The following is an 11,938-nucleotide window of genomic DNA, read 5'->3' as shown; positions in this document are numbered from 1 at the left end:
ATCAAAGAAATTACAAAAAACTAAAAAAAAAATTAAATAGTTAATTTGATACTAATATTGATATATTTTTTTTCAAAATTTTATAATATTTTCAAATATATATTTTATTCAAAAATAAAAATATTATCGTTTTCTCAAAACCAAATAAAACTATATTATATCGACATAGATCAAGAATAAAATGGAACATGAAATCGAGATGTGTCTCGATGACTCGCACGAGTATCCTTTTAGTATTAAATAATATAGATAGAGAAAGAGAGAGAAATACAAAAATAGAAATTAAATAAAAAATATAAAAAAATTAATATAGACACATACATTTCATTAAATAATGTCTTAAATAAAAATTTCCATAAATATATAAATAAAAATATAAAAATCATTTATTGATACAAGAGTTATTTAAGGTATTTATTTAATATTTTTCTTTTTATAATTTTGATTTTAATGTGATCCAAATTTTTTATTTAAAAAATTTATCTACTATTTTAATCCATAGTATATTATAAAACATTTGACAAAAAATTTTAAAAAAAATTATTATGTACGAAGTACTGTTTATTGATGTATATTACTTAAAATTCAAGATTGGAAATAAATTTTAGATAAGTACGACTTATTATAGCTCTATATATTGAATTCGTGTAACTAACTATATGTAAACTTAATCAAATACAAAATAAACATCTCATTTTAAATATAAAAAATCTAAAAATAATTAGGATAATTATTGAGTTTTAACAGAATACTTAATTATTATCTTTATAAACAACTAGAATGGTACTCGCACAATGCAACGAGATACATCTCGATTTTAATGGTCTATTTTATTTTTTGTCTCTGTCGATACTATAATACGATTTTATGTGTTTTTCAAAAAACAATAATGATTTTATTTTTGAATAAAATATAAATTTGAAGATATTATAAAAGTTTGGGAAAAAAAATATCAATGTTAATATCAAATCAACTATTTAAAAATTCTCATTTTTTATGTAATTTTCTTTAATTTTAATAATAAAATAATTTATTTTTGATTTAATAATATAACATTTTATAAATATAATATTAAGTATTCTGTTATAACTCAATGACCTAATTATATTTTAGATTTTGTATATTTACAAATGAGATGTTTATTCTGTATTTGATTATGTTTATCTACAGTTAGTTATACGAATTCAGATATGGAGCTTTAATAAGTTGTACTTAATAAACAGTACTTTATGCATAAATATGAGTTTCTAAAAGTTTTTGTCAAATGCTTTATAAAATAGCATATATTATACTATTAAACCTAAATTAAATTACTTTGTTATGTCAAATTAAATTATAATAAAAAATTTTAATTAAAGAAATTACACAAAGAAAACTTTTAAATAGTTAATTTAATACTAATATCCATATCTTTTTTCAAATTTTATGATATTTTAAAATTTATATTTTATTCAAAACTAAAAAGCATTATCGCTTTCTTAAAACCACATAAAAACGTTTTATATCAACATAGATAAATAAGAAAGCAAGGCATTGAAATCGAGATACGTCTCGATGCATTGCACGAGTATCCTTCTAGTACGTTTAAAATAAGCATAAAATTTTTTCATTTAAAGAATTTATTTTTAAAGATAGTATTTAAAAAAATTGTAATTTTCGTCAAATAATATGTGATTAATAATTAATTATTTTTTTTAAAAAAATAATTCTTTTTTTTTTCTAATCACATGTGATAAACAATTATTCAAATTAAACACCGGAAAAAAATCGTAATTTGCTTTTTATGTAATAGTAAGAGTAAATTGCAGATTTAGTCCCTAGATTTAATGTATTTGAAAGTGGGACCTAAAACATGATCGGACAATTTTACCTTTGATTTTGACAATCACATGTGATACTTTTATTTCATCATATATGATACATATGTATACGAAATCATATACGCGGACGATTTTTGGTGCGATCTTGGTTGCAGGCCAAGTCGCCCTTACACCACTAAGCCAACTCACATGTGATTAGGGTTTTGTTAATATTATACTATAATATATCAAGACCATCATATATGATGCTAAATCATATAAGAAGTAATAAAACAAAAGAATATTAAAAAAGACGTAATTAATTATTAATTAAACATATTAATCCCCAAAGTCTCCGTGTATTTCCCTGCTGGATTGATAATCATGGTCCCTGAGGGATATGAAAACACCTCCTTTTTTGTATGCATCAGATCTGCTTCGTAAATGGCATGGCCATGGCCATCTTCTTCGATCATCACCCACTTCCCATTCTCCAATCTTCGTCACCGTTTCTGTCTCCACCCATCCTCCACACCTCCGCTACAAATCCTCTATCACCATTCTGTCCAGATATATCACGTACAAGTGAATGCACCCTCTTACGACCATGGAACTCGTACACCTTTTCCATATCTCGTTTCCATCACAAGGACATGCCATCTTTCTCAACATCTGTGTCTTCAAATCAAACCTTACAACGACTATAGAATTTGACATCTCAAAATTCAAGTTAGTTATTGTATTTACGAAATACATTTTTTCGTTTAATAAAAAATGGGGTAGAAAGCTCAACTCCTCTTCTGTCGTCTCAACCTGTCTCCATGAGTCGTATTTCAAAGAGTATATATAAACATTACAATCCTTGCTTACGAGTAGAAGCTTGTAGTCGTCGCAACCATAATACAACCCGACTATTTTTGCTTACGAGGAAGAAAGCAAGGTTTGAATCGACTATTTTGGGTTTTGTGAGTTATAAGATTTTTGATAAAATGGTTGTACCTTGAGTTTAAAGACAAGTACTTATGTAATAGAGGAAATATGATTTGAAAATCCAAAAAACGTGATACAGTCAATTACACATATTTGGTCCTTGTGATATTAAATCAATGGTAATGATCCATGATGTGAGGCACGCCATTACCATTTTCAGAATTCTAGTACCTCACACACCCTTGTATAGTGAGAGAGTGAGATAGCACCTTCTCATTCCACCTGATTAACTCTCGTTGCGAGATAGCACCATTTTCAGAATTTTCTCAATGGCCTTGCCTAGCTTCCGTGAAAGAATAAATGCCATCAAAGAGATACCGGATGATATGGAGCAGGAGATGGTCGAGCAGAAGAATGCTATGAAGATTAAGGATAAGACTATGGCAGAGCTTGCTCTTCAAATCCCTCCACTTAAAGAGAAGCTTCAAGAGTCAGAAGAGATGGTGAAAAACAAGCTTGACTTGTTACTTGCCAAGGATGCGCAGATTGAAGAGCTCAAAGGAAGCCAGAAGAATTTTACTGATGGAAACCCTAGTAAGTGATTTTTCTTGCAATCTTGATTGTGTTTATGTTTCTTATTCTTATAGTGTATAGGTAGTTGGTTAATCTTGTTTTTTATATTGTAGGTAACTAGTTAATATGGTATCTGGAGTGGAGTAGAGAAGATTTAAATACCTTTCATAATTAGAATCTCTCTCAATGTTTTTCCATTAGTATGTTTGGGTTTTTACTTGTTTGCTTCGGTTTACTACTGTTAAAGGTTGATTGATCAATCACTGTGTACAGCAAGAAAAAACACAAAAACCATTCTTCACCAAGTTTGATTTGCAAACACACACACACACAAAAGAGAGAGATACAACAACACACAAGAACCTTTCATTACCATGATTACAGCTTTGTCAGGGAAGTGAAAAAGGCAGAAAAGTAGAGGGTTAAAATGGGGTTTTTATTGTGTGTTTTTAAGAGATGGTGGAAGAAATGCTTCTTTTTTGTATCAGTCAATAAGTTTTCTATATTTAGGATTTCTCCCAAAGGATTGAAGACACAAGGATGTGCGTTTTTCTGTTACAAGCCAAAGGATTGGGGGGGGGGGGTTAAGAGAGAGAGATACAAGAACAAACATTACCTTTTGGAAACCCCCCAATCCTTTGGCTTGTAACAGAAAAACGCACATCCTTGTGTCTTCAATCCTTTGGGAGAAATCCTAAATACAGAAAACTTATTGACTGATACAAAAAAGAAGCATTTCTTCCACCATCTCTTAAAAACACACAATAAAAACCCCATTTTTAACCCTCTACTTTTCTGCCTTTTTCACTTCCCTGACAAAGTTGTAATCATGGTAATGAAAGGTTCTTGTGTGTTGTTGTATCTCTCTCTTGTGTGTGTGTGTGTTTGCAAATCAAACTTGGTGAAGAATGATTTTTGTGTTTTTTCTTGCTGTACACAGTGATTGATCAATCAACCTTTAATAGTAGTAAACCGAAGCAAACAAGTAAAAACCCAAACATACTAATGGAAAAACATTGAGAGATATTCTAAAAATGAAAGGTATCTAAATCTTCTCTACTCCACTCGAGATACCATATTAACTAGTTACCTACAATATAAAAAACAAGAAACAAGATTAACCAACTACCTATACACTATAAGAATAAGAAACATAAGCACAATCAAGATTGTAAGAAAAATCACTTATTAGGGTTTCCATCAGTCAAATTCTTATGGCTTCCTTTGAGCTCTTCAATCTGCGCATCCTCGGCAAGTAACAAGTCAAGGTTGATTTTCAGCATCTCTTCCAACTCTTGAAGCTTCTCTTAAAGTAGAGGGATTTGAAGAGCAAGCTAAGCCGTAGTCTTAGCTTTAATCTTCATAGCATTCTCCTGCTCGACCATCTCCTGCTCCATATCATCCGGGATCTCTTTGATGGCGTTTATTCTTTCACGGAAGCCAGGCAAGGCCATTGAGGAAATTCTGAAAACGGTGCTATCTCACAATGGGAGAAAATCAGGAGGAATGGGAATGGGAAGGTGCTATCTCACTCTCTCACTATATAAGGATGTGTGAGGTACTAGAATTCTGAAAATGGTAATGGCGTGCCTCACATCATGGTTCATTACCATTGATTTAATATCACAAGAACCAAATATGTGTAATTGACTCTTTATCACCTTTTTTGGATTTTCAAATCATATTTCCTCTATTACATAAGTACATGTCTTTAAACTCAAGGTAAAACCATTTTATCAAAAATCTTATAACTCATAAAACACAAACCCAAAATAGTCGATTCAAACCTTGCTTTCTTCCTCACAGTTTTCTTTTTCCATTTTTAAGTAGCTTCAGAGCTTAATTTCTTCCGACAGAGTTTTCCGCATTCCTTATTTGTGCTACCACCTGCGCACAGACAGCTGTATAGCTTTCTTAAAACCACATAAAACCGTATTATATCAACATAGATAAATAAKGAAACGAGACATTGAAATCGAGATACATCTCGATGCATTGCACAAGTACCCTTCTAGTACGTTTAAAATAAGCGTAAAAGATTTTCATTTAAAGAATTTATTTTTTAAGAGAGTATTGTAAAAAATATATATAATTTTCGTCAAATAATACGTGATTAACAATTAATTAATTTTTTTAATATAATTCTTTTTTTTTATCACATGTGATAAACAATTATTCAAATTAAACACTAGAAAAAAAACAATAATAGAAACATAATAGCATTTGTTATGTAAGAGAACATGTTTAATATGTATAAGATCATTTGTGATTCAAAATGTAATTCACAATTTACAAATATCACAATTTATGCAGAAAGCAATTTTTTCCCCTCCCAAACAAAAATTTTCTCAATCTATACAGGCAGATTAATTCACATAGACAGCTTTATTCATACCGCACTTAATGGAAACCCAACCAAACAACCCCTTAGACATATTTGACATCCTATAAATGTGATTTGGTTGTAGTGCCTTGAGATTTTGCAAATCATATTTCATTCGAGTACTCGGTTTGAAACTTGGAAGCTAATAAACGTAGCGTAAAAAGAAGGTATACCGTCTAGTATTGAGGGCCTTGCCGGATTTCWTAAGAAACARAACGCCATCCCACCGGGCATTATCGATAAAAAGCGCCGCTGCTGCAAATTGTCGTTAAACATCAGGGCCATATTTGGCATATGGACCCTCATAGTACTTATATTAACACAAATTGGACATATATGAACACTATTGAAAATTATGAACAYAATTTGACATATATGAACACTTGGMGCAGTTATGAACATGACACATATGAACACTTGTGGCAATTATATAACCATATGAAAGATTATGAACRACCCATTTGGACCCAAGGTCAGACCATACACAAGTTGGGTTTCGGTGATAATGGAAGTTATGATGAGAAGCTTAAGACACTGTATAATTTAGGACAATAATCATGTTTGACAATTCGGTACCATTACATGTTTGACGTGATTCTTGTTTTAGTTTGCCTAGAACTCTTAMGACACTGTATAATTTAGGACAATAATCACGCAAGTGGCATTCAGTTATCTACATAATGTGGTTTCTATAACATAGTAGGTGACAGATCATTTATAAGTTTGGACACTTGCAAAATGGMGGTTGCAAAACTTAGGRGCTGTTTACCAAACATTTATTTGGTAAGTGCTYATCGGTAAAATTTAACACTATCATTTATTTAGCGGGTAAGATTTTGGTTCACAAAAACGACATCATATTCAATAATTTACTTTGTAAGCGCTTACCATGGTAAGAGTCATGCAATTGATTTGTTTGTGTTTTGTTTTTCTCACAATTTTGATTAAGCAGGCTGAGGCTGCTGCTGCTGCTGCTACTGTAATGCCACAATACATGCACCTTCCAGAGGTTAGAAAAAGCTACTGCTGCATGCACTGAAGCATCGAGTTCAGGACTTCCCTCTAAGTTTACTCATTTACAAGACTTCCATGCAGCACCAGAAAACCATGGATCCCCACATCCTTTCAAAACATAAGTCTTAAGTTGAGCCTTGTGACTTGACACCCTCTTTTTGCTAACTTTAGACTGAACTACTCAGTTTTAGAGTAAATTGTACAAGACTGATGCATACAAATAGCTCATATTTTTTTCTGTTGATATATTCATGTAAAGTTCCAACCAAAAAAGGGCCAGCTTAATAAATTGTACAAGACTGCTGCAAAGTTACCTACAACCACTAAACAGGTTGGAATGAACAGTGTGGCCAGATATGTGTGTGTGTGTCTATAAGATGAAATGGAAACAGACCATAACAAAATCAAAAACAAAATGAGGATGGCAGCTGTTTATAACCAAATTTCACAAACTAAAAAAAAGCTGTTAATTTTGGTCCTTTGTAAACTAAGATGCTATATATACACAATATTCTCACGTTGAAATGCTTTAGACCTTGAAATCCTACAACAGATTTAACCTGATTCTAGTATACATGAATGGTGAAATGTTATATGCACATGCGCATATATACACACATCTTTACATGATGCGTGTGTGTCTATATATGTATATATTATAGCAGTCAGCATGATCAACATTATGCGTGATTTAAAACAGCAGGACAAACACACACAGAGACATAATGCAGTACCAAACAGCTGATTTCAAGTATTGATTCCCTTGGACAGTGCTGGACACATGTTTGACTTAGATGGACTTAGCTATCTGGTTTGTAAGTCCATAACCAGACAGCAGTCCCAAACAGTGTGTGTGTGTGTGTGTGTAAGATGAAATGGAGTTGCTGCTTTGGCAAAAGAATATTTATATAATTTACATTAACTGGATTTTACAACCTGTTTACATGTTTTGGGGGTGGGGGTGGGGGTGGKGGGATTACAGGTTATATGTGTAGGGATGAATTTCTTATTTATGGTATTAAGTCAAACATCATTATCTGCAGCATCCATACAAGTCAGTTATTTGAACTATTTTTCTACCAAATTCACCATTTGTTGCCTGCATTATTCACAGGCAGCCACTTAACTGTTGAAACAAAAATTGCAACTTATCTTACCATTTTCCAATTTATCCATCAAGCAAGGTTCAAGTTACCTACACTACATAACCATCTACAAACTTAATGGACCAAACCAACAGTGGACAGATTCTTTCTTTTTTGTAAACAGACCAAGAACTCTTTTTTAATGAAGAAACAGATGCGTGTGTGTGTGTATAAGATTAAATCGGAACATAAATGAATTCCAAAGCTGCTCTTCACCCACAAAAATCAAAAGGAAACAGACCCACAAAAATCAATGAAGAAACAGATGTGTGTGTGTATATAAGATGAAATCGGAACAGAAAGAAAGCATACAAAAAAAAGCATACCTCCAAATTCTAGGGTTTTGAAGAACCTGTGAAATTAAATCAACAGGGAGGAGGGAGCTATATGTATCAATGAGGTTGTGACACATCAAATCACTTCGATACATGAAATCGGTTCTCTGATCGAGGTGATACATCCATACCACCATTGTTATGTCCTGTGAAGAAGAAAGGGCTCTGTTTTCTAACCAAAAATGTCTTTTTGTATTGTGGTAGCAGAGAAAGGATAAGAAGAAGAGGAAAAATTGGTCTTGTGGTAGCAGAGTTAGGAAACAGAAGAAGAAGAAGAAGAAGAAGAAGAAGAAGAAGAAAGACTGAAAAGGATACAGGCCCAAAATGGGTAATTTTTGATAATTAAGAGTTTTTTGAATTTGTTGTATAAAACCATTGTAACTTATGCTTAGTAACTTGTATTTAAGACTTTGTCTTAAAAGGTTATATATGTTGTATAGATATAGATAGACTAGTTGTGTACCCGTGCAATGCGGCAGGAGTCGTAAATGTAAACGATTTTGAGGCTTTTTGTGTTTTCGCAAGAGAAGACTTTTTGAATGATATGATTTGCTCTTAGTTTTTTACATATTAATACATTTTGAATAAATAAGAGTTATTGTTCCAATTACAGACGTGAATTTGGCCCATAAAAGCAACTCCAACTCTAGCACTAAAAAGAACTGCAAATCGGTGGGGCATGGACACCAAAAATAAACTCATCTCTAAGCACACAACATTTATGTCGTTTAATCATGAGGCCTGCACCGCCAAAATTAAGTTCTCGTTGCAGGCTGGTTGGAGTTAAGCAAAACTCCATTTTAGAGTACTAATGGAGTTGTTCTAATCTAATCCTAAACAATAAAACCATTGACCTCCACAACTGTAAAAACGTCTATTCAATCAAAAAGTAGAATATTTAATCCAGAATAATTTACAAACATCAAACATGCCCAGATAGCAACTCCTTATCAAATCACGTATGTGTACCAAATGCTACCTAAATGATCTTAGCAGGTGGTCTTACTTACCTCTACTAACATCAAGGTGGTTCCCCCGATTGTTTATTGAAAGTTTCCAAGAAAATTGTTAGCATCACACAAGCTATTATTACTATGTAAGTGGAAAAAGAGTTAAAGAAACGCTACTTGAAGCATGAATTATATATAAATTTCCATACCTCTATGATCATCCACTATTGAGGAAGCTACCTTCCCAAAACAACAACTAAACTTAGCCTTGGCAAGGATTTCTCTATTTTAACAGGTAGATTACGTCAAATGCCTGCGAATGCATACCAAAAATGATTCGTTAAGTGCAAAAGTATGTCATGTGTCATTGAAGATGAAAGCAAAAATACATATAACCTGTAAAACAAATCAAATGCAAACCATGGAAAGGTTACAATCCATACAAACCAATAAAAATTTGATTTGTCCTCTATCTTCTYTAYATATAAYAGAAACTATGGTTTATAACMTTTYCATGGTTTGCATTTGATTTGTCYTCTATTTATCTCTATATATAACATAAACYATCATTGTACAACATAATGCAACAAAAATTCAAAATCAACAACATAAACATGACCAATTTAATCTCGCACTGAGCAAAGTAATAATCATTGCATTAGCACCTCAACCAGAATGGAAACAAATCATGARTGAAAGTACTAATTAATAAGTATGCAATATGAAAACATAACTTTTCTATAAAAATAAACAACCTTGGTAGTAACTTTGGTAGTGAAAGTACTAATTAATAAGACGTTTTATTTTTTGGCCCACTTAACGCTTTACGTACCTTATAAGCCCAATAAAATTAAGCCTTTAAAGTGCATAAATTTGTCATTTTTGAACTACGATATAATACTAAGAGAATTAAAGAACTTGCAACACCAAAGGTGACTCACATATGTTCATGGAAGAAAAAAATGAAATATGAAGAGAAACGTCAATAAAGTCGAAAAACCCATGACACTAAGAAAATGCCATAACAAAGCTAGCGATAAGGGAGCACATATGTTTACGTTGATGGTTTCATAGTGATTCCAGCCAACCTCAGATGATAATTGGCCAAGCAAGCAATACTTGTGTCCAACTGTAAGCCTCAAAACCCTACATTTTTATTGACAAAAGYATTGCAATTACACATCATAHTAAACAAGCAAACAATAAAGCATTCCAATTCAAAAAAACCCAGAAATAGCATAAAAGTGCTGAAAGAAAGGACATAGACTAACTTGAGAACATCGGGGATAACCATCCTCTTCTTCCTGTTGTAAGGAGTGGGAACCCCTTCGTAAACCTTCAACCTTGCAAGTGCAGCAGGACCACGGTTATAGATGATGGCATGCATGTCAGAAAGATTCAACATGCTATATGGTCCACTTTAGATACCCTGCTTACCATACAAACAAAAGTTACCAAGATTTATAAGAATGAAGTTTGAAACTTGTGTAGATTTTCAATGTTGCAAGATATCATCCCTCATGGCGATCAAAAGAAAGATAAGGCATCATTCATGTTAGAGGTATAGCCACAAGTTGTGATATTTTGGATCATTTTCTGTACCAGATTTAAAGATTTTACTAATGTCGCATCCGTCTTAAGTTTTATAGGTTATTGAATACATCCGTTTCTACAAGACTACAAGAGAAGGTGCATAAGTATGAAGATTCATACCAGGGATGGAGCAGTGAACCACCAAAAACAATCCCTTGGGTAAATTTATTACTTGTACATTATTTCTGTTTCAAGAACCTGTTAATTGTTGTAGGTGACTCCCTGAACCTGTTAATTGTTGTAGGTGACTCTCTATCAAAGAAGTTGATCAATCCACAAAAGAAGCATCTTCTTTCCCTATGGCTTTGCAGCCAAACATCCGTGCTGCTGTAAGTCTATCTAGACATGAACCTGAATTCTGTCATAGTAGATTGTGTGTTACTGATTACAGTGTTAAGTGGGATAATAAGTTGAAAAAGCAGGAACTAATAATAGAAAATGTCTCTAGAGTTATGGTTTATAACATAGTTAGTTTGGGTTCACGTCTCTATAGTTAGTTTGGGTTCATGTCTCTAGAGCTGATTTTAGGCAGAAACATGCATCTTTAATTTAGAAGTAAACCTCTTAATTTTTTCCAGTAATTTTCTTGTTTGATAAAATAAATTTAAAATTTAAAATTTAATGGAACGTGTCATGGGACAAATAAAATAAAATGTAGTGATCGATACATCAACTGGATAGGAAAAAAAAATGTTTTCTTTGCAATAAAAATTGTTATAAAAGCATACATTCTATTCTATTCTATTCTATGTTGAATTGTAAAATTTGTTTTCATTAAACGAACCAATTACCTCAAAACCTACATGTAAAAGATTACAAATAATATTGTGTACATGTTTCTTCTACTAATATTATTCGAGTAAATTATGGAGTTGGTCTATGTGGTTTCTTGGATTTCATCCACATAATTTGTTTACGAGATAGATCTAGACTAGACTAGCATTTTCGTAATACATCGGTCCAACGGTTGTTAAGTGAGAAGCTTTTGATCCTTTTTCATCCACCTGCGTGTTTTATTTGATAAAAATCAATTTATAACTTATGTTTTGGTCTCTTTTTAGTTATAATTATAATTATAATTGTACTAGCGCAACAACTAGTATATAACTATATATATATATATATATATATATATGGGCCTAATCAAATGAGAACTAATCAGTTTGTGGTAACTGTGAAAACCAATATTAACCACAAATCAATAGATAAATTAGGA

General features: G+C 32.1%; 1 protein-coding gene across 1 annotated transcript; it reads right to left on the bottom strand.

Moving 5' to 3' along the window:
- Positions 1–9,218: 9,218 nt before the first annotated feature.
- LOC112518868 (60S ribosomal protein L13a-4-like) lies at positions 9,219–10,607 on the bottom strand. The gene is made up of 3 exons (XM_025126652.1): positions 10,401–10,607; positions 10,188–10,275; positions 9,219–9,442 (listed from the first exon to the last, which is right to left on the bottom strand). The coding sequence occupies exons 1-3, from the start codon at positions 10,532–10,534 to the stop codon at positions 9,413–9,415; spliced, it is 252 nt and encodes an 83-aa protein (XP_024982420.1). The 5' UTR covers positions 10,535–10,607; the 3' UTR covers positions 9,219–9,412.
- Positions 10,608–11,938: the final 1,331 nt, after the last annotated feature.

This window comes from Cynara cardunculus, assembly GCF_001531365.2.
Source record: "Cynara cardunculus var. scolymus isolate 2C chromosome LG 10, CcrdV1, whole genome shotgun sequence".
In the NCBI taxonomy this organism is placed as follows: Eukaryota; Viridiplantae; Streptophyta; class Magnoliopsida; order Asterales; family Asteraceae; genus Cynara; species Cynara cardunculus.
This window is presented reverse-complemented; position numbering and strand designations above follow the sequence as displayed.